Source organism: Macrobrachium rosenbergii, chromosome 3, assembly GCF_040412425.1.
Source record: "Macrobrachium rosenbergii isolate ZJJX-2024 chromosome 3, ASM4041242v1, whole genome shotgun sequence".
In the NCBI taxonomy this organism is placed as follows: domain Eukaryota; kingdom Metazoa; phylum Arthropoda; class Malacostraca; order Decapoda; family Palaemonidae; genus Macrobrachium; species Macrobrachium rosenbergii.
The window spans coordinates 30,116,198-30,138,700 of record NC_089743.1 but is presented as its reverse complement, the minus strand read 5'-3'; the positions used below and the strand labels follow the sequence as shown (position 1 = coordinate 30,138,700).

At 36.6% G+C, this 22,503-nt stretch overlaps 1 protein-coding gene across 1 annotated transcript in view; it reads left to right on the top strand.

The window, feature by feature from the left end:
• Positions 1 to 22,503, top strand: part of LOC136853930 (U3 small nucleolar RNA-interacting protein 2-like) — an 80,197-nt gene that overhangs the window by 46,936 nt on the left and 10,758 nt on the right. The window contains exons 5-6 of the mRNA XM_067129830.1: positions 2,018 to 2,211; positions 8,575 to 8,772. Coding sequence (XP_066985931.1) covers positions 2,018 to 2,211; positions 8,575 to 8,772 — 392 coding nt within the window. The remainder of the gene's footprint in view (positions 1 to 2,017; positions 2,212 to 8,574; positions 8,773 to 22,503) is intronic.

The following is a 22,503-nucleotide window of genomic DNA, read 5'->3' as shown; positions in this document are numbered from 1 at the left end:
GGAGGAAATATGTATCAGATCTCTCTTGCAAAAAATATGGGAAAAATTCAGGAAAATAAATGGTACCCATGTTAAACCACCTAGACATGCCATAATAAAAGATGGGAAAAGAATACTTGATCCTAAAGAAATAAGTAATGTAGGCTAATAGGAGACAATTTAGCAAAAGTAAGTAGTGACAAAAATTTGGATGAGCATTTCTGCACAAAGAAAAATAGTATAGAATTAATAACAATAAATTTTGAAACAATAGAAGATATATATTAAAATAGAAAATTTAAAATGGAAGAGCTAGAATTTGCTCTGTTGAACAGCAATAAATCTGCCCCTGGAGGTGACAGTATTTGTTTTGAAATGATCTGCCATTTAGCACCTTTGGCAAAGACATACTTATTAAGAGTTTTATAACCACTTATGGCTTCAAAATTTATTTCCTAATGAATGGTATAAAGCTATTGCCAAACCTGGAAAAGATCCCAATAATGTAATAATTACAGACCAATTTCTTTAACTAGTTGTTTATGCAAATTACTAGAAAAAGTGGTAAATGCTTGACTAACCTGGCACATTCAAGAAAATAATATTTTGACTCCCACTCAATTTGGGTCATAATGTAACAGATCTACACTGGATTCTCTGTCTAACTTGGAAGACCACATACAAAGAGGATTTGAACGTAAACAAATTACTATAGCTGTCTTTTTTGACATTGAAAAGGCATATGATACTACATGGAGATATGCAGTATTCAAAACGTTACATAAAAACATCATCCGTGGACATTTACCTAGGGTTATCCAAAACTTTCTGACAAATCACACTTTTCAAGTGAGAATTGATGATGTACTGTCAAGTACATTTCCACTTGAAAATGGTGTTCCACGAGGAAGCGTCCTTAGTGGCACACTGTTTACTTTAGTAATAACGTACCTATTGGAATTGAAAGTAACTTGTATATGGATGATTTTGCTATATATTATTTAGCATCTCGCATAAAACATGTGGAGCGAATCATTAATAAAGCTATAATAAAAATAGGTGAATGGGCCTCATCTGTAGGCTTCAAATTTTCCATACAAAAGAATCAAGCAATAATGTTTTATAGAAATAAAAGGTGGAAAAAAGGTGAAGAAATAGATTTAAAAATCAGAAATCACATACCAATTGGCCAAACAGCAAAATTTTTGGGATTAGTATTTGATAACTTAAAGAGAGAGAGAGAGAGAGAGAAAAGAGAGAGAGAGAGAGAGAGAGAGAGAGAGAGAGAGAGAGCATTGAGGTGTTAATACCTAAATTTTGCATGTAAGACCCATGTGCATATTTCGAGACATTTTTGGCGGGAAGAGATGGGAGAGAGAGAGAGAGCATTGAGGTGTGTAATACCTAAATTTTGCATGTAAGACCCATGTGCATATTTCGAGACATTTTTGGCGGGAAGAGATGGGGGTTCTTATTTGCCATCAAGTACAGTGATTTGTTTTTATTTCTTTTTCTCTAAAGAAGAAACAGGAGTTTTTGAAAAGCTTTAGAGCTTGATGTAATTTTTACTGGTAAATTATAAATACTAAACTTTTAAAGGTCTTTTTGTCCTGCATACCTTCGAATGTAATTGTTCATCATACTTTAAACGGTAGTTCAGTACTGTATTGATAATTCTTATTTCATCTCCTGTATGGTATTTTCAAATATTCTGGGTAGCTCTTCAATGACTATATCTTCAGCAGCTGCTAAAATGCTGTATTCTATAAATTTTTATTCTAACCTTTTCAGATGTCACATTCTCGGTCCCTCTTCTATTTCCATATTCTGCAATTTATGAATTTGAGTATATTGGATCTCTTTTCATTATTTTTGTTTATTAATTTCCTTAGTACTCATTCAGTATTATTGTTTGGTATGCTTAGATTTAGTGATTTACATTAGTGTGGATAAACTTTGAGTGTTGTCTTTCATCCATTATTTTTATATATATATAAGGAATTATAATAGATTCTCTTTTTTTTATATAAATTGTCAGGCTTCTGGTGATAAAGGTGGCTTTATTCACATATGGAATGGGGAAACTTTAGAGCACCTCAAGAAGTTCAAGAGTCATCGTGATGCAGTGTCTGCATTGACCTTCCGGCGTTCATCCCATACACTCTATTCTGCCTCATATGACAGGATGGTGATGGTGTGGGATCTTGATACTATGGCATTTGTCGAACACCTGTAAGTACCTAAATATTTTTGGTAGTTTGAAGAACTTAAATTGAGGAGTTTTACATGATGAGGTGCCCTCATGTAACAAAGGCTGCTTGCACTTTAGACTTTATTACTTTGAGAGAGAATTACATATTTTTTAAATGGTTACAACAGAAAGAACAGCACAGAAAAGATCTTAATGCTACTTAATTATTTCATCATGTCTTGAACTGATATGGGCATGCAATACCTATTGCCCTCAAATGCAGTATTGGATAGTTACCGCCTGACTGAAAAGTGAACAAGAACTAAATGAAATACATATTCTTTTGTTTAAGTCTTATGAACAAGCAGTATCTTCACAGGAGTTTCACTTGTGTAAGCAATGATATGTGTTTTGGATAAGGATAAGTGAGGAATCATAAGTTCGTCATACCTATAAATTGATAGCAAGTGAGTACTGTAGTTTATCTCAGTGTACTGTAATGCATTTGCATACATATACTACACACATAATGGTGTACAGACTGATGTCACTGGTGGGTATGAAAAGTTCTGACATAGCACAGCTGGGCAGTTTATACTGATATTCATTCATAATCTTTTGAAGTTGTTCAGCTTACTGGTATTCCAGTTTCAGAAAAGCTTAATATAAAAATCAGTGAACATGCAAAAACGTAGAGGTGCTGTATTTTTAAAATAAATGAATAGAAAAGAATGTGAGGTAGTCAAAGCCTGCCCAATCCTCCCCACTCTCCTCTCAGCCATCCCACCCCTAAGCACTTACCCTGGCATACCCCTCCCCCCTACCCCAGTACTTAGTTACTCAAAAGTGATCAGCAAAATGATGTCGATGCTTGTAAACCAGTAACATATGAAAGCTCCCGTGAAGTCAAAGGCCCTCCCAGCTCACCCCCAAAAGGTTCTCTACAGCCTACCCAACCCCTTAATACCCTTTGCTACATGTTTATGATTGTAAGCAGTGTTACATTGCCTTTTCTGCCCTTGCAGCGTTGCCAACCATCAAGGCACAATTTTTAAAATTTTTATGTATTTGTATATATACTGTATATTGTAGTTCTGAGGACCCTCCAGATAATGATGTATTCCATAAGGTGGAGAAGGATAACTGAGGGACTGTTATTATGATCATTATTATTATTTATTTGGGATGAATCTTACCTACAGCTAAAGTTAGCTGACATCTCCATGCCGATAGGTGAGCTGGCATTCAAACAAAATATCAAATGGCTGCCCGGATGACTGTCTAGTTCACCTAATCTCCACCAGGTGTATTTTGAATGTTTAAATTCATTAGAATTTTCCTTGCTGCCACTGGCTATAGGTGCTTATTGGTATTCCATGGCTTTTTGATGCTATCATGGTACTGTACATTTATTTTTCTTAGGATTCCTCGACTGGAATCAAGGCTAAGAACATCAGGGTCTACAGTGAACCCTCGCTACTTCGCGGTTCGACTATCGCGGATTCACGACTTTCGTCTGGATTTTTTCCATTACTTATGTATATTATAAGAGAAAATATATAGCGGATTTTCGGAAATTTCAAAAATAGTCGCGATATATGAAGACCCAAATATTTCATTAATTCCATTAATAATTATTAATATCTGCTAGTACTGTTGGTTCATTGCATTATGACATATAATTCAGTACAAAATGAAATTAAACAAAAAGAGAATGTGATCATCACGATAATTCATTATAGTACTAGTAAAAATTAAACTGAACATGAAACGCTAATCAGATGCAGTCTGACATTGTCATATTTGAATGGTGTAAGGCTGCTGATGGCTACATATATACTAATTATAAAATACAAATGTAATGAATGTGCATCTTTTCCATGAATCTTTTGTACTGCATCCAATAATATTGTTTGTTGCAAAAATCACATCTCGAATAAACCTATACTACTGACTACAACACTGTCATTCGATGGGCAGTTCAATTCCAGCGGCCGGCTGATGAAAGTTAGGAATTTATTTCTGGTGATGAAATTTAATTTCTCGCTATAGCATGATTACAATAAGCTGTAGGGTAACCAAATGGTTCTTAGCCATTGGTCTAATCTTGGGCCAGCCCTAGGAGAGCTGTTAATCAGCTCAGTGGTCTGGTAAAACTAAGGTATACTTACTTTACAACAAAAAAAGCATAAAATAGCGTAAAGTATATTTGAATTTGAAACTAGCATGTAAGATGGGCTGTGATTGGTTCCACTGGTGATAGATGACGAATCAGCTCCCAAGTTTTGTAATCTCGCCTGTGATTGGTGTTTTGACCGATTCTCCGACCCCAGCAGCTTCCCTTGTCTCTGACCCGCAGCATCTTCTTGCCACCGCCGCGTTTCCAGCTCTCTCGGTAGATAGATGCTGTTTACATTACCAGTGCTGTGCATGACAGTGTGTGTTTGAAGTTGAACTTTTTTTTTAACTTTGTTTAACCCTACAATGGCTCCCAAGCGTTCTGCTTCTGCTAAGGCTGGTACTGAGCCTAAACGCCAACGGAAAAATGGCGATTGCTGAGAAGGTGACACTTTCGATATGTTGAGGAAGGGAGAAGTTACTGTGACGTGGCCGCCATTTTGGAGTGAAGCGAATCCACCGTTCGCTACATTAAGAAGGATGAGGCGAAGATTAGGAAGACGGCTGCCATCACCTTTAGCAAGTCAGCAAAGCGAGTTGTTACGGCTCGTAATAAAACGATCGTCCGTATGGAAGGTGCTTTGTCAATCTGGATTGCCGACTGCGGAAGAAGAAAATAGCCTTGGATACGAACACCATCCGAACCAAGGCTTTGAGGTTGTATGAGAATTTCGCGGCAAAGGAACCTCAAGATGATGGCGACCACGCTGAAGAAGAAGAGGAAGGCAGCGAAGATGATGTAGATGAACCTCAAGCAGGGACATCCACTGATTCCCAGCCTCAGACACGACGTTTTACCGCCAGCAAAGGATGGTTCGCCAAGTTTCAGAAACGCTCGGCCTGGCGTTTCCCTGCATGGCGAGGCTGCTTCGCTGACACGGTCGCTGCTGAAACTTTCGCGAATGAGGCGTTCAAGAATATTATCGCTGAAGGTGGATACAAGCCCGAACAAGTCTTTAATATGGACGAGGCGGGTTTGTTTTGGAAGAGAATGCCATGAACTTTCCTGTTCAAAGAAGAAGCCAAAGCCTCTGGCTTTAAAGCATTCAAAGATCGTGTTACCCCTCGTGATGTGTGGCAATGCTGCGGGATTTTTGCTAAAGCCAGGGCTTATTTATAAGTCGAAAAACCTCGTGCTTTGAAAAATAAAAATAAGAATCTCCTTCCTGTGTATTGGATGCATAATCCAAAAGCATGGATTACGAAGATGCTGACCTCCAACTGGTTCCACCAGTGTTTTATCCCACAAGTCAGTAAATATCTCTTAGAGAAGGGCTTGCCATTTAAGATCCTTCTCCTGTTGGATAACGCTGGTGGACACGCGACTGATCTTTTCGTGATGAGGGCATTCAGGTTGAGTTCCTGCCACCCAACACAACGTCCTTTATTCAACCGATGGACCAGGGGTTATCAGGGCGTTCAAGGCCCTCTACACGAAGAATACCTTGGCGGACCTGCGTTGCGTGTGTGGATGCCGCCCAAGAAGATGAGGATGAAACATTCAATTTGAAGGCATACTGGCGGCAGTACACAACTGCCGCGTGCCTTCAGAACATCCAGAAGGCACTGCAAGAAATGAAACCTGCTACCGTTAACGCGAGCTGGAGAAGTTGTGGTCCGAGATTGTTTCTACGACGGCGAGGATTTCGCCTGCGAGATTCAACACTCTGCAGTACGGAAATCTGTGCAGTTGGCTGCGATAATTGGAGGTGACGGGTTTGGCGACATGACGGACGGAAGACGTTGACGAGTTGTTGGACTGCCATTCCCAACCGCTAACTGAGCGCAGACCTCGAAGACCTGACAAAATCAGCCAGTGAAGAAAATGAATCACAGGAAGAGACCCAAGAAGTTGTCGAAGAAACAGGCTTAACATTAGAGCGGCTTGCCAAGCTCTGCAACCGGCCGAAGGAGCTGAAAGAATTGTCACAAGAATGGGACGAGGATATGGTTCGTTCTCTGCAGTTCTGCAACAAAATCGATGAAGACATGACTCCCTACAGGATGCTCTTCGATCGAAAAAAACCCATGACAGCAACTTCCGATAACAATGTTCTTCCAGCCTGTAAAAAGAGCCAGTTCCTCCTGCTACTATGCCTTGGAAGAAATTGAAGAAGTGTCCCAGGAAGAAGTTGAAGAGGTGTCCCAGGAAAAGACACCTCAGTCTGAAGAGACGTAAAATACAATCATTGGCTGCACAGTAGAAGACATCATCAGCTTCATCATCATCATTTCTATTGTGCAGCAAATTCATCGCCATCATCATTCAAGTTTTTCTTCAACTTCTTTCATGGTGGGTACAGTAACAATCTTTATTTCTTTATATACTTTAATATTCTAACATTTTAATATTAGTGCCTGTTTTAGATTAGAATTTACTGTACATGCATTAAGTGTTCTGTACATTAAATGGTGGTTTGTTAACAGTACATACGAGGAGGGCTTTATTGTAACTTCCAACTCTATCGTGGTGAGTAAAATACTGTACAATTGTACAGTCAGGCACCATAACAATCTTTCTATTTTTTTATGTTCACTTACTGTTTTATTGCTTATCATTTGTGCCTGTGTACTGTATGTACGTATTGTAGATATCTGTACATTACTGTAAAGGGTGGTTTGTTAACAGTACTATGTAAAGGGAGGGTTTTAAAAGTCTGAATACATGTTAAATAAATACTGTAAATATGGTGTCCCTACTTCGTGGATTTTCAGCTATCGCGGCCAGTTCTGGAACCTATCTACCGCGATAAACGAGGGTTCACTGTATAGGAATGATTACTGTGTTAGCAGAATGTTGATTTTTTAGGAGATACAGTAAACCCCCCATATTTGTGGGGGATGCGTACCACAGCCCCCACGAAAAGCTAAAATCCACAAATACTTAAAACCCCTCTAAAAACACTTAAAACTGCCTATTTTGATAGTTCAAACACAAAAAAACCCTCTAAAAATGCCTATACCTGAGTATTTTAATAGTTTTATCACAAAAAGTGCATTTAGTCATGAAAATATGAAGGGACAGTAATTAGTGAATACTTCTCAGTAAAAATTACCGCGAATGGGCAAATTTTCCACGAATAATGTGTATATACGTTCCACAGAGAAATCTGTGAATAGGTGAGTCTGCGAATCGTGAGACCTCGAATACGGGGGTTTACTGTGCACACTGTTTTAAGTGGTTGTAGGCGTGATCTTCAGAATAGATGTGAGGGGTAGAGATTTTCAAAGGACCTTTTGCATAAGTAGCATAGGAAGAAAAGGGAAGTAAAGTAGTTAGATTGCGAAGCAATTAATTGGATCAGGTTATCAGCCTGTCAATTCTCCTCCTTCTCCAGGCCCTTCTTCTCTAGTTATCCATACTCAGTCTAGGCTTTTCCTTTGCTAATGCCTTAGTTAGCACTGAGACTTCCTCTTTAGCTCCGCCTTCGGCTCCCCATTTGGTTCAGGAAAAGCGTATTGAAAATTTAAAACAGAATGTAAACCTTATTTTGATCAGTACAAGGTTTGTCTGAATTGTTAGGGATCATTTTTGCTTCCCCTCATAAGAGGTAAGGTGTCGATGCCCTCTTCTGTCTGTAGCCCTATCCTAGAACTGCCCTGCAACAGTTGGATTCTGAGGAGCATTGACCATATCCTCTCAGTTTAACCTTGAAGAGTTGATGTACGACTTGAAATTGTTTATAGAGCTATATTTAGTAACCCATAGTTTTTTTTAATTTCATAAATAAAGTTACATTATTGGCATTACATTTGAACATATTTCACAAGTAGCTTCCACTTTCTCCTTTCCCTTTGTAATGCCACTGCCCCTTGGAAATGGATCATCAATTCCTAGGGAGGATGCATGCTTATCTGAGTGGTAAATTGGCAGAGGGGTTTCCTGACAGTCAGAAACTAAATTTTTGTATGGAAGTTTAACGTTTAAGACTTTTTGTGATTAAAAAGATAATTTCTGTTCTAGTCTGGAGATTGGATGTTTGCATTATATAGATTTTGATTAGTTTCTAGTGCTTTCTTTCACTTGCAGGGGTAAGATATGAATCGCTATCACAAGTGTAGATTGCCTTTCATGGGAATCTTGCATAGCAAGTGGTGGATGGGATAAATCAGTAATTGTGTATAAGTATGTATGTGTTTAGTTTGTACAAGTATGTTTATAGAGAAAAGCTATTAAATGAGAAGACTTTTAATTCCATTATTAAATTTTGTAATTTTTTTTTCAGAGGTGGTCATCAGGATGCCATCACTGGTATAGATTCTCTTGCACGAGAATCTTGTATAACAAGCGGTGGAAGGGATCAGTCAGTGATTGTTTATGTCATTGTTGAAGATAAGCAATTGCGTTTTGTAAGTCCTCATGAGTCTGTTGATGGGGTCAAGTTGGTTGATGAGAGAACTTTTGTCACATTTGGTCAAGAAGGGTAAGTAATTCAAGAGCTGTCAAGAAAAATGTAATATCAAGTGTATTTATTTTATATTCTGTGAATCTTACCTACCATTCACATAGCTGTAAGTTTAGCATAGCTATAAGTTTAGGGCTGCTGGCAGCTCTTTGTTGGGTGAGTTGGTAGAGCTGTAGACTGTCACTCGATGGGCCGGAGTTCAATTCCCCGGCCGGCTGATGAAAGTTAGAGGAATTTATTTCTGGTGATAGAAATTCATTTCTCGCTATAATGTGGTTTGGATTCCACAATAAGCTGTAGGTCCCATTGCTAAGCAACCAATTGGTTCTTAGCCATGTAAAATAAGTCTAATCCTTTGGACCAGCCCTAGGAGAGCTGTTAATCAGCTCAGTGGTCTGGTAAAACTAAGGTATACTTAACTTAGGGCCGCTGGCTTGCTCAGCATTTGAGAAAAAAGATAAGAAGGGTTGTATCTGGTTTATTGGTCTGTCTTGTTTTCATGGCTACTTCCCTCTGATAGGTAAAGAGAGAGCAACTCTGTTTTGTGTGCCTCGGTTAGTTTTCTGCTGCTGAAGTGCTCACATCTTTGGCAGTGCTTGCTGTTTGTTGGGAAGTAAAATTGTTCTTTATTTTTTCCAGCTACGACATTAAAATTGGTATAGTTCCACCTTTTGTTTTGTGGTTCTACCTATTATGTGCTTATTGTATAGAAAACTAATTCTTAAAGCTAGCTAGTGTGTTGTATGAATAATCATTGTGGGAAATGTTTGTTTTTAATAAGCATGGTGGGAACTTAAAATGTTATGTTCTTGAGGATAGCTACACTGCATGTAGCGATTGGCCTGTTATTGTTATGAAACCATATATTAAGCTCTTCCTTCTCTCTCCCCTGCAGTGTAAGCATAAGGAAGCTTAACCCTTAATGGATGGGAATCCTCATATGAGTGTCTATAACAGGTTTTGGGTGATGAACGGGAATCCTCATATGAGTATGTGTAACAGGTTTTGGGTGATGGATGGGAATCCTCATATGAGTATTAATATTAAGGGAAAGAGTTTCCATCACTTCAGTGGTCCTTTAATGACTGGTGGCAACTTTAGACTCAGCTCAACTCCGTCAGTAGGCATCTCAGGGAGACCAGTATTGTTCTTGACTTGATGGGGAATGTCTTGCTCCTCTTTCCCATGACGTTTATTTATTTATTTGCTCATAAATATACCCAGGGATTGCTGTTGGTTTTAGTTCTTATCTTTTATAATATGATGTCAGTTATGGTTGTAATTTTGCAGAGAAAAGTGCAAAGAAATATTAGTAAAAACATGTATATCTCCAAAAAAGTTACTACATCTTCTGATCTTAGTAAATTTATGTAAATATTTAACAACAAATATATGCAGAATAAGTTACTGATTTTAGTTCTTATCTGTTGTGATATTGTGTGAGCTGTAATTTTAATTTTACAAAATAAAATAAAATTATTAGAAAAAACATGTATAACTTGGTAAAATTTATGAGCTTTTTGTAAAAGAGGCTCCACACATGGTTGTAAATAGTCACTTTTAACTAACCTCCTGTGGAAGGTAAGGAAAATTTGTTAGAATTTTTTTTCTTATACCATGTGCATTTACATATCTTCCGCTTTCCATTGATGTCTTTTTCTTAAATTGGCCAACCTTAGGGTTTACCTGGTCTTGGGGTTTGCATGATATATAATTAGCTTGTCCCTTAACGGTTAAGGATATTTAGTTAAGTCTTCTATACCAAGTGTTCTGCATTCTATAACAACGTAAGAGGGTGTGCTGCACCCTTGTCCATACAGAAGCCAGCTTCTGGACTGACCTATATTAGTTCAATGACTGTCAGATGGAGCTGTCTGCCAGGGAACCACATTGCGCCAGGAGATGGAGTGTTTGTTCCTGCTACCATGTCTCTCTCAGTTGCCTCCACCTCTAACCAGGGAGGAGGTTGGCTTACCATACCCAAAGCTGTTGGGGTAGGAGAAAATGGAATTTGCATCCTTTATTACTTGTACTTGTATTTGTTTGGTTTATTTACTGGTTCCTTCAGAGCAGTGCAAGCAATAATATGATTGATATAGGGCCTTGAACCATATAATTTTAGATGTCATCCATTCACACTCCCCTTGGTATAATTTTTTTAGAACTGCTCTCCACCTGCAACCTTCTTAAATTGACACTGATTCCAAAGTAGTTTTTCCTTTAGTCTACCATCCATTGATAGGCAGATGACACCCTGATACTCAGAATTTGAGATCATGTTAGTATTGGCTCTTTTGCCCCTTCTGCTGGCTATTCCTAGTCCTTCCTTAATAAATGTGGTCAAGGCAAGGCTCAAGGTGATTAAGGATACACTTATGGCCAAGGCCTCTTGGTATTTTTGTATATTACTTTTAATATCAGTTCTCCATATTGGATTCTCTGTTTTGCTTTATTCTAAAGTCTCTTTTAATATAGTTAATACAAAAGAGCACAATAAAATTTATTGCTAATGCACAGTTACTGAGATTACTGTCTTTTGTGTTATGTTTCAGTGATCATGCTCATGGGGCTGGTATTAAACATGGCATTCATGTGAGTGGGGCAAGTATTAAAGTGAAAATTATTGGTACCTTCCTCTAGAACCCTTCATTTTCACTTCCAAAGAACATGTCTTCATTGGATGGGTCGATATCGTACTCGACTATCACTCTCCTAGGCCCACGTTTGATTCTCCGGCCGGCCAATGAAGAATTAGAGGAATTTATTTCTGGTGATAGAAATTCATTTCTCAGTATAATGGGGTTCGGATTCCACAATAAGCTGTAGGTCCCGTTGCTAGGTAACCAGTTGGTTCTTAGCCACGTAAAATAAGTCTAATCCTTCGAGCCAGCCCTAGGAGAGCTGTAAATCAGCTCAGTGGTCTGGTTAAACTAAGGTATACTTCCAAAGAGCACGCTTTCACTGAATGCAAATGCTGTGTTTCTTTTTCAAAGGAAGTGGGTAGGATCAGGCAGGGCTTATTGGCCATCTGTGGATGTGGAACACCATTGCAAAGCCCTTTTCAGGGTTTTGGAGATGTAGCCTGTTGCTGACATGTTTCTGGCGGAGGATGTAAAAGCTATGAGTTGCAGGCAACAAAATTTAGGAATTTCATTTTGTTTTTTGTTTTTCTAAATGTTTTGGCTGGACTTACATGGCAGGCATTGGAAAAACAGTCCAGGCTTATGCCACTGTCTTCTTGAAAAGAGGGAACATTCACACTTCTTTTTCCAATAAAGTTCCCCCAGGTCTTAAGGCCTCTTGGATCTTTGACTTGCTGGATTCTTAGACTACTTAACCCTAAGTTGGTCCACACTGGTTTCAAGCAAAGCATTCTTCCTCCACCATCAGTGACTTCTTCAGTTGTTATTCATTCAGAGTATGTATACCTGAGAACCACCCAGTACTGGAATATTTAGCAAGGCTTAGGAGCAGAGCCATAAGTGGTGGAGGTACTTGGGGAGGGGTACATGGTTCTGTGCCATCGAAATCCTCCTCTGGAAGGCAGTAGTCATACCATATTGAAAACAAGTTTTTGTGTGATCAGTGAAGTTAAGCAACACTGTATCTGGTCATTGCTGGGATAGGTGACCACCTTTGAACACCAGAAGTTGTCATTAATACGCTGTTATAACTCAATTGAATTGCTCCAGTACTGAATTAAAGTTTTTTGAGGATGGGAGAGGCCAAGCTCATTAATTCAAAGAAAAATTTACCTTTTAAGCATGAAACCATTTTATGAAAGCAAATATACACATGGTAGGAAAATACCTTCTTGGTATTATTTAAAGCAGTATATTGCCTAATAACAAAAATTATATTTTCATTTCAGAATTAATATTATCTTTATAATTCAGAATATGAACCTTATTCATATGGAACAGGGTTATAGGGGACATTAACTTCAAATTCAAGCTTCTAAAGAAGGTAGTGTTCATTTGAAAGAAATTTCAGAAGATAAAAGGAAAAACAGGAAGATGAGATCAGTTGTTAGAAAACAAAGATAAATTAACAAATTAATAGATAAAAATGTAAATAAATTATTAAAAGTACAAGGAGAATGGTCTTAGGGTAATAATATATTGCAGTTTCACTTGAACTTTTGAGGTTCTAATTGCACAACATCCTCAGGGAGACTGCTCCACAGCCCTAATGGTGTGAGGCATAATAGACCTCTGGAACTGAGAAGTCGGACAGCGAGACACATTTACTGCTTGTTGGTGCTGCTTTTCAGCAAATCTGGTCTCTCTTGGCAGGAAAAGAGAATCAGAGATCAATTGTAATAGCAAAAGTTCTATTTTGAAATATAACTCATGAAAAAATGGCTAACCAGAGACCATCTGTTGATGGTCCAAGTCATAACTGCTAATTTGTTCCTACACAAATACAAACCTTCGGTCTTTACAGAGGATTTTGCTTGCAAACACAAGCTGGAACGGTCGTTAACTTTCAAACGATCTTCGACTACTGACGGTAGGGGGGAAGCCCACACCCACTCGTCGGTCTGCGCTCCCCTTTGCTTTCAGCTGCCCGACTGCCGTTTCCTTTTTTTGTTGATATATTTTGAGTGATTTATGTTCGTGATGTATTCATGCACACACCCCTCAATCACTTTAGCCTTTTGAAGAGGAAACCGCTGGGCTAGGCGCTGTCCAGGGAAGGACAGACTGTACAGCGGAACCCTGCCTAGTTGCTATTCAGGATTTGCGGCTTCACTGATTTGTGGATTTTTCTGTGGAACTTATCCCCAAATTACTTGTGAAAAATTTGGTAATTCACAGATCTTTACCTAGAGAAATATTCACTAATTACTGTATTTTCATGTTATTTTTGTGACTACAGTAAATACATTTTTATGATAAAAAATGATTTACTAATTTTCAAATATTAATGTTAATATAAACAGCAAAATATCAATCAAATGTTAAAGTAAAATCCCTCATTATTGATCAATTATCATCTAATGTGTAATTTATAAAAGAATAATGTTCATTCTCTCTCTCTCTCTCTCTCTCTCTCTCTCTCTCTCTCTCTCTCTCTCTCTCTCTCTCTCTCTCTCTCTCTCTCTCTTCCCCCATGACAACATGGTGTTGGCTGAATGGGTTGGAAGTAGCCAGTCACACAGCATGTAGTTCAATGCTTTGTGTATGCACTGTCATTAGTGCATGAGTTGTATTTTGTTCTCTCTCTCTCTCTCTCTCTCTCTCTCTCTCTCTCTCTCTCTCTCTCTCTCTCTCTCTCTCTCTCTCTCTCTGAGATAGATTTTTCATGCATATGCAACACTTATGTTTATTTGTTATATATACTGTAGTTTTAAGAGATAAACGTGATGTTACTTTGTTATTAATTTTTTCATATTTTCCATGGTATAATTATAACATACGTGCATTTCTATAGTAAATTAGGTAAAATTTTAAAAGAAAACATATTGCTATTAATTTTTTCATATTTTCCATGCTATAATTACATTTATACATTTCTATAGTAAATTAGGTAAAATTTTAAAAGAAAACATATTAATTCTTAGTCTTCTCTGAAACCTGGAGCGAGGGGGCCGTGTGTAATCTAACTGTCAATTTATCTTCACATATATACTGCGAAGGGTAGAAAATGCTGCCCACTTGGTGGTCAAATAAAATAGCTACTGCGAAGGGTAGAAAATGCTGCCCACTTGGTGGTCAAATAAAATAGCTAAGAAGGATACTGAAAAATTTCTCTCTCTCACCAAAGGATACTCAGAATGTTAGAGATAGATAGATAGATAGATAGATAGATAGATAGATAGATAGGGAGAGTGGTTGATAGGGAGATATACTCTCTCCCTCTTTCTCTCTGTTATTGGCTAGAAGGGTTAGAAATATGTATATATATATTTTTAATGGTAAAATGTTTAAGATGACTTTGAAATGATGTTAACCCTTAAACGCCGAGCCTCTGTTTACAAAAACGTCTCCCGTATGCCGTTGGCGTTCGTGAGTTAAGCGCCGAAGCGGAAAAAAGTTTTTTCAAAAAATCACAGCACGCTTAGTTTTTAAGATTAAGAGTTCATTTTGGCTCCTTTTTTTTTATTGCCTGAAGTTTAGTATGCAACCATCAGAAATAAAAAAATATCATTATCATATATAAATATTGGAATATATGACAGCGAAAAAAACATATAATTGTATACAAATCACTTGATGTAAGCACAACGTTAAAGCTAACGAGTTAATATTTTTTTAGTTGTATTGTACACTAAATTGCGATGATTTTGGTATATAACAAATTGTAAAACGATCAAAGCAACTTAGAGAAAATATTATCACAAAATGATGCATGAATTCGTAACGCTTGGACGTAAAAAAATGTTTTTTTTCAAAAAATTCACCATAAATCGAAATATTGTGCTAGAGACTTCCCGTTTGTTGAAAAATGAAGCTAATTGATTGAATATTACTAGACTGTAAGTGTTTTAGCTTACAATTGCAGTTTTCGACCATTTCGTCGAGTTAAAGTTGACGAAAGTCAAATTTTTTCTATTTATTGTGATTTATATGAAAATATTTCAAAACTGATAAAAGCTACAACCATGAGTTATTTTCTGTTGTATTGTACATGAAATTGCGCACATTTTCATATATAAAACTTTATGTAACGACTAATATAAAACGGTGCAAATATTACGACAGCGAGACTAAAGAATTCTGAGATGTTCTGAGTTAGTTAGCGCAGACGTAAGGAAAATGTTTTTCTCAAAAATTCACTATAAATCGAAATATTGTGCTAGAGACTTCCAATTTATTGCAAAATGAAGGTAAACGATTGAATATTACTAGAATGTAAGAGTTTTAGCTTACAATTGCGTTTTGACCATTTCGATTGAGTTAAAGTTGACCGAAGGTTGAAATTTTGGGAGTTATCGTGATTTATGTGAAAATATTTCAAAACTGATAAAAGCTACAACCATGAGCTATCTTCTGTTGTATTCTACATGAAATTGCATACATTTTCATATATAAAAGTTTATGTAACGACTAATGTAAACGATGCAAACATTACGACGACATATGAAAAGAATTTCTGACATGTTTGGCGAGTTACGCGACAGACGAAGGAAAAAGTTTTTTTTTCAGAAATTCACCATAAATCGAAATATTGTGCTAGAGACTTCCAGTTTGTTGCAAAAATGAAGGTACATAATTGAATAGTACTAGAATGTAAGAGTTTTAGCTTATAATTGCGTTTTGACCATTTCGTCGAAAGTTAAAGTTGACGAAAGCTTGAAATTTTGGCAGTTATCATTGATTTATATAAAAATATTTCAAAACTGATAAAAGCAACAAACATGAGTTATTTTCTGTTGTATTGTATATGAAATTGCGCATTTTCATATATAAAACTTTATGTAACGACTAATATAAAACAGTGCAAACATTACGACACAACGTGAAAAAAGAATTTCTGGCGCGCGGACATAAGGAAAAAGTTTTTTAAAAATTCACCATAAATCGAAATATTGTGCTAGAGACTTCCAATTGGTTGCAAAATGACGGTAAATGATTGAATATTACTAGAATGTAAGAGTTTTAGCTTACAATTTGCGTTTTTACCATTTCAATCGAGTCAAAGTTGACTGAAGGTTGAAATTTTGGCAGTTATCGTGATTTATATGAAAATATTTCAAAACTGATAAAAGCTACAACCACGAGTTATTTTCTGTTGTATTGTACATGAAATTGTGCACATTTTCATATATAAAACTTTATGTAACGGCTAATATAGAACAGTGCAAAAATTACGACAAAAATGACGAAAGAATTTCTGAAATTTTTCGCCAAGTTACCTCGAGCTGGGCGTAAGAAAAAGTTTTTTCAAAATTCACCATAAATCGAAATAATGTGCTAGAGACTTCCAATTTGTTTGCAAAATGAAGGTACATGATTGAATATTACTAGAATGTAAGAGTTTTAGCTTACAATTGCGTTTTTCGACCATTTCGTCGAAGTCAGAATTTGACGAAGGTTGAAATTTTTTGTAGTCGACGTCTTGATACGCCCACTTGGCACCCAACAGACAATTTTAGTCGACGTGTAATACGTCAGTAGGCGTTAAGGGTTAACATCATTTCAGAGATTAATACAGTAATAGGATAATATTTCAAGGTATATTTGATGTATGATGCTAGTTTAAGGTTTTCGCCTCAGTTCAACATCCTGCACACCCATGGGATTCTCCTATTTCAATCTCCCCAAAAGATGCCAAATGCTTGAAACATCGGGCAAGTGTCTGTCGCCTGAGGCCCCATCTCATCTCAAAGCGCCTGTGCCCGAGAGCCCTGTTCCAGCTCCCGTGCTCCCAGCTTCTGCTCCTGTGCGGCCAGCTCTTGCTCCTGCCTGCCCAGCTCTTGCTCCCACGTGCCCAGCTCTTGCTCCCACGTGCCCAGCACCTGCTCCCTTGCACCCAGCACCTGCTCCCCTTGTGCCCAGCACCTGCTCCTTGTGCATGCAGCTGTTGTCTCTGAGCTCCTGGTGCCACCATCCAGACACCCGATTCCTTCTCATCAACCGTCTCCTTCTCACAACTGCCCCCTCGATATGGGACCATTTGACGTGGTGAGGGGGCTCTTGAACCTCATATGTGTTATTATATATTTCTTTGGACTAATTTTATGGAATTTTCCACTTTTGCTAAAATTTATTGGACCTGATAAATAGGAAGAGATATCATAGCTGGGATTGGGTTTATATATGAATCTAAATAGTAGAACTGTGATAGGACCATCAACTGCAGAACTATACTTTAGGGGTAGACCAGGGATTCCAGTGGGGTCTGGTTTTAAGGATAGGACTCTCAGCAATTTATCCAGTTTGCCCATAACATGATTAGGGTGGGGATGATTGTATTCTTGTAATACTCTCAGTTGTAGCAAGTGGGTTTGGCTTACACTTAATCATGTTGTGCCATCCTCTGTGCGGTAGGGTAGGGATGCGGACATTTGGAAGTTGGTTCTCACTTGTGCCCTTTGATGGTAGCTTGTCGCACAGTTGACAACTGCTGGAACCTCCTCTGACAACCTTTCTCTGGAAAAACCAGAAAAAAAATCCTAATGCAGTTACACTGGAACCCTATGCTCCAATAAAGTTCTTCATTGGAGGGGTGGGTAGAGCTTTCGGCTGGCAATCTGTTGGCCCAGTGTTCGAGTCTCCGAGCGGCCAGTTAAGAATTAGAGGAATTTATTTCTGGTGATAGAAATTCATTTCTTGTCGTAATATGGTTCGGATTCCACAGTAAGCTGTAGGTCCCGTTGCTAGGTAACCAGTTGGTTCTTAGCCACGTAAAAATAAATCTAATCCTTTGGGCCAGCCTTAGGAGAGCTATTAACCAGCTCAGTGGTCGGGTTAAACTAAGATATACTTTTTTATGCTCCAATAAAAAGCAAACAAAAACAAAAGCAGTTATCTTGACCCTACCTTGACTCACTTCGACTCTCTCTTTGGAAGTGGAAGTTGGTCAAGATTCCTGACTTTAGAAACAGAGAAGAAAATATCAGCTTTGGAATTAGAAAACTTCCTGTTGAATCAAGATTCAATGACTGAAATGTCATTCAGACAAATAAAAGAGCAGATGTGGGTGATAGAAAACACAACAAAAAATCAATCTGAAAATTACTTTTAAGAAATACTGATAATATAAAAGTACATCAAAAAACATGATAATATGAACAGTGTACAGGGTACCATAGTGCTCCCTGATAATGATGAAGAACCAATAGAAAAGAATATTTTGCTGGATTCCCTTAAAAAAAGGTACAACAATGTACAAGATTGTTAAATATACAACATAGCCAGTAGACATAGTGATGGAAAAACACTGAGAATAGCAAAGATAAAATTTGAAGTCCATGAATTACCCTTAAAAATTAAAATCCTGGGCCAAAGCAGAGAACTGAGACTGTTCCAAAACCACTGCAGTGCCAAAACTGTAATACGTATGGACATACAAGGAAAAATTACTGTAATACATCTATATGTGCGTATTGTGGATCTGACAAACATACCAGACATTGGTGTGGTGAACCAAAATGTGTGAACTGTGGACAAAATCATCATGCAAGATCTAAGGATTGTATGTATATATATACAATACAGAATTAAAATTACTTCAGGAAAGGACAAGAATGCCTATAAAAGAGGCCAAATGAGAATTAAAAGTTAGAGGAATGCATGATCCCACTAGGAAACAAACGTTTTCTACTATAATAAGATCAAACAGTGAAACAAAAATGGAAATAGGAGTAACAAAACCCTGATAGATAAATCTCAAAGAAAAATAACTACTTTGCAAGAAGAAATTAATATAGCAAAGAACCAAGAAATGTATACAAATATTTGTTCAGATTCATTTGAGGTATTAAGAGAAATGGAAACAATAGAAGATAATACAAGCACCACGGAAATATTAGAAGAAAGTTATGATGAATTAAAAGCTAAAGAAAAAGAGAGGCCTTTAGAGAGAACTCCACCCAAGACCAACAAAAAACCGACTATTATTAAATATACATCCATTAAACTAAAGCTGGGAGACCCGAAGAAAGAACATAAATAAAAAACTGATAAGAATACACCTTTGTCTCCTAAAATAATAATAAAACCAATGGAAACAGGTATCCAGAACATCAAAGAAATAGCAGAGCATTGACAAGAATGATTGTGATGGGAGAAGAGATTACTCCATCAATAATTGGTGCAGCAAGAGTAAATGAAAAAAATGACACATGAAAACACATGTGGATATAATGAATGTTTCATTGAACTGTGCAACAAAAACAAAAGCATAACAAAAGACTGTTTAACAAACAAAATTTTATAAGATACAGAGATAAAGAAACTACTATAGTTCGACAGATCTAAACTGATAGATTGTTTACCTCCTTGAGAAAAAGCGCTGCTGCCACTTCTCTCTTAACCTTTAAATCGTCCCCTTCTTAAATCTTCAGCCATCTCCCAGTAGGGCAATATTTGGGACAGTACTCAATGGAAGTGACCGTATAAATCCTAATCCGTTAATTCCATCCCCATTCCATTTGGTTATTACTTTGGAGACTTTATTTATTGTTATATTTGCTATGACTTTTACCTGTAAATTTTACGTTCATTACATATCTTATTTGATGATCTTTTTCATTAAAAGTAATAAAAATCTGTAATTACCATTTATTGTCTTATGACATTTTCATATAATCTCGTCAGTAGAGTACCTTATATTTATTCGTTTTTTTTTATTATTTAACTTTTCCGTCTGCCATACTATCCATTTCCTAAACAAGTTTGTAACATTTTGCATTTCATTGCCCCGTATTTTAAGTTTCCTAATCTTCATTCATCAAGTTATGATTTACTTTAGTTTCATTTCCTTTTTCATAGTATATTTTATCTTTAAAACCACACAGTATTCTGCCTTATTCTCTCTTGATTACAATTTCATTGACCTCCATTCTATTTGGTTATAACTTTTAAGGTTGTAATATTCTCTTATGTTTTTATAATGTATACCTTTCAAGTTTTGCATAAAATACATGGCATTTTATCTAAAACTGTTTTGCATTTAAAAAAAAAAAAAAAATCGGCCATTACTATGCATCATTTCTTATGACATTTCTTCTGAAAAATATATGACATACAGAAATGAAAACATAGTGTAAAAAAAAAAAGATTGATTATAACTCATAAATCCAATGCATGTAACAATTTTTACTTTTTATAAGGTTGTTGCACATAAACTCATCATTGGGAGAGAAATAATTTATTTTCAGTAATTACCACAGGAATTACAATAATATGATTATATACAAAATGTACATTACGAAGAATCTTCATCGTCAGATGACCTTAGTTCAATAACGTAACGAGTCAATATATTTATCGATACAGGTATCTTTTGCAGCATCGCTATTTGCAAATTTTCGAATGTTTAACTGCATTTGCCCAGTTTTCAGTCACGGACTGAATTGCTTCTTTGACGAGAGGTTTAAGATCAGCCATTTTAAAATTGTTTTTTTGCCACATAGGTCTTTACTTGGGCCCAAATCAGTTCAATGGGATTGTATTCACAGTGATATGGAGGTAACCTAACCACTTGATGTCCATTGTCTCGTGCCATTCTGTCTATAACATAATCATTTCTGATTCCATACAACAGTGATTTGACCATTTCAGTAATTCACTTGTTCAAATTATCACTTGATTTGCACCTTTATTCTTTAGCCACTCCTTCATAACGCGTCTTTTTGTCTACCATTGCGGAGGTTTGTCAATTAAACGAATGATATGAGGCATTATCCAAAACAAGGATAGGCGATGGCGGTATATTTGGAAGAAGTTGATACTTGAACCATTCTTCAAACATTTTAGAATTCATTTGATGGTGGTAATCACCATCATTTTTAGATTCAAACACTAAGTCTGCATTTTGTACAAATCCTTCCTTAGAGCCAGCATGCAGAATGATGAGTCTTTTCCTCTTCCAGTAGGCGGTTTCACTCCCGTTGCTTTTTGAATTAGTATCCATCCAGCAATGATTCACTGTATAGTTTTGATTTACCCAAGTTTCGTCTATGTATATCACTGAATCACTCCCCTTCTCTCGAATAATTTTCATTTTCCTTAGAAATGGACTCTCTTGCATTGGACACCTAATGTCTAAAAAGAAATGTAAATAAAATTTTAGAAAAATGCAAATTAATAATCCACAAAAGAAAATTACACTTGAACACACTAACTTAATATTTTTGGAATAGTTGCTAGAGATTGATTCCTAGGGAATCTGATCTTCATCAGAACAGCCAAACAAGCGCTTTATAGTCAACATTTTTATTCCACTGGGAAGGTATTAAAAAAATTTTCTTAAAAATGTAAATAAATTTGAGAAAAATCTTCCACAAAAAAAAAATGGCTGATCTCATCAGAAAAAAAGCGCTGTGTAGTCAACATTTTTATTCAACTGGGACATTTTGGCTTTAACATCAAAACTAAGCCATTTTCGATCTAAAAAAGAGGCAAAACACCAAAACAAAACTTTATACTAGTAAAATACAAATCAAAGAAAGGTCACACTCGAGAATAATTTTTTATAAACTATGTTACCATAAAAAAACACACTACTCAGAAGAGAAAACATAGTGACTTAAAACTAATACAATTCAGTGAATTACAATAGCCAGTAAACTAAGAAAAAGAAAACAAACTCAAGATGAGATAAAAAAAACATCAAATAAAACACAGGACTAAGAAACATTAAAAAAAGACAAACAAACATGAAAAGAAAATTACAAAATAGATAAATTAGCCTAATGACTGGAAAGCCAGAGCTGATAGAAAATCAGTAGATTATAGATAACGGAAAAGAAGACTGATCTTGGTTGAGTTGTGGCTTAAGTTTGTAAATATATATAGATTCTAAAATCCTTTAATCAGACAATTTTGAACAAGAATCTACAATTTTAAAATCCCTTATACTTAGCCTTGCCTGATTGCATCTACTGCAGTGGTCATGGATGGAAGACTGCTGCTTGACTGCTAAATCTTTACCTGTCCTGTCACTGATCCCTGCATGCTGGCAGTATCTTGTTTTGGAACTACCCAAATATCCCACTTGGCAGTTTGGGCATATATAATAGTAAACAATACCAGAATGCAATAAATCAGAAAGTTTATATTTATATTGTAAAATCAT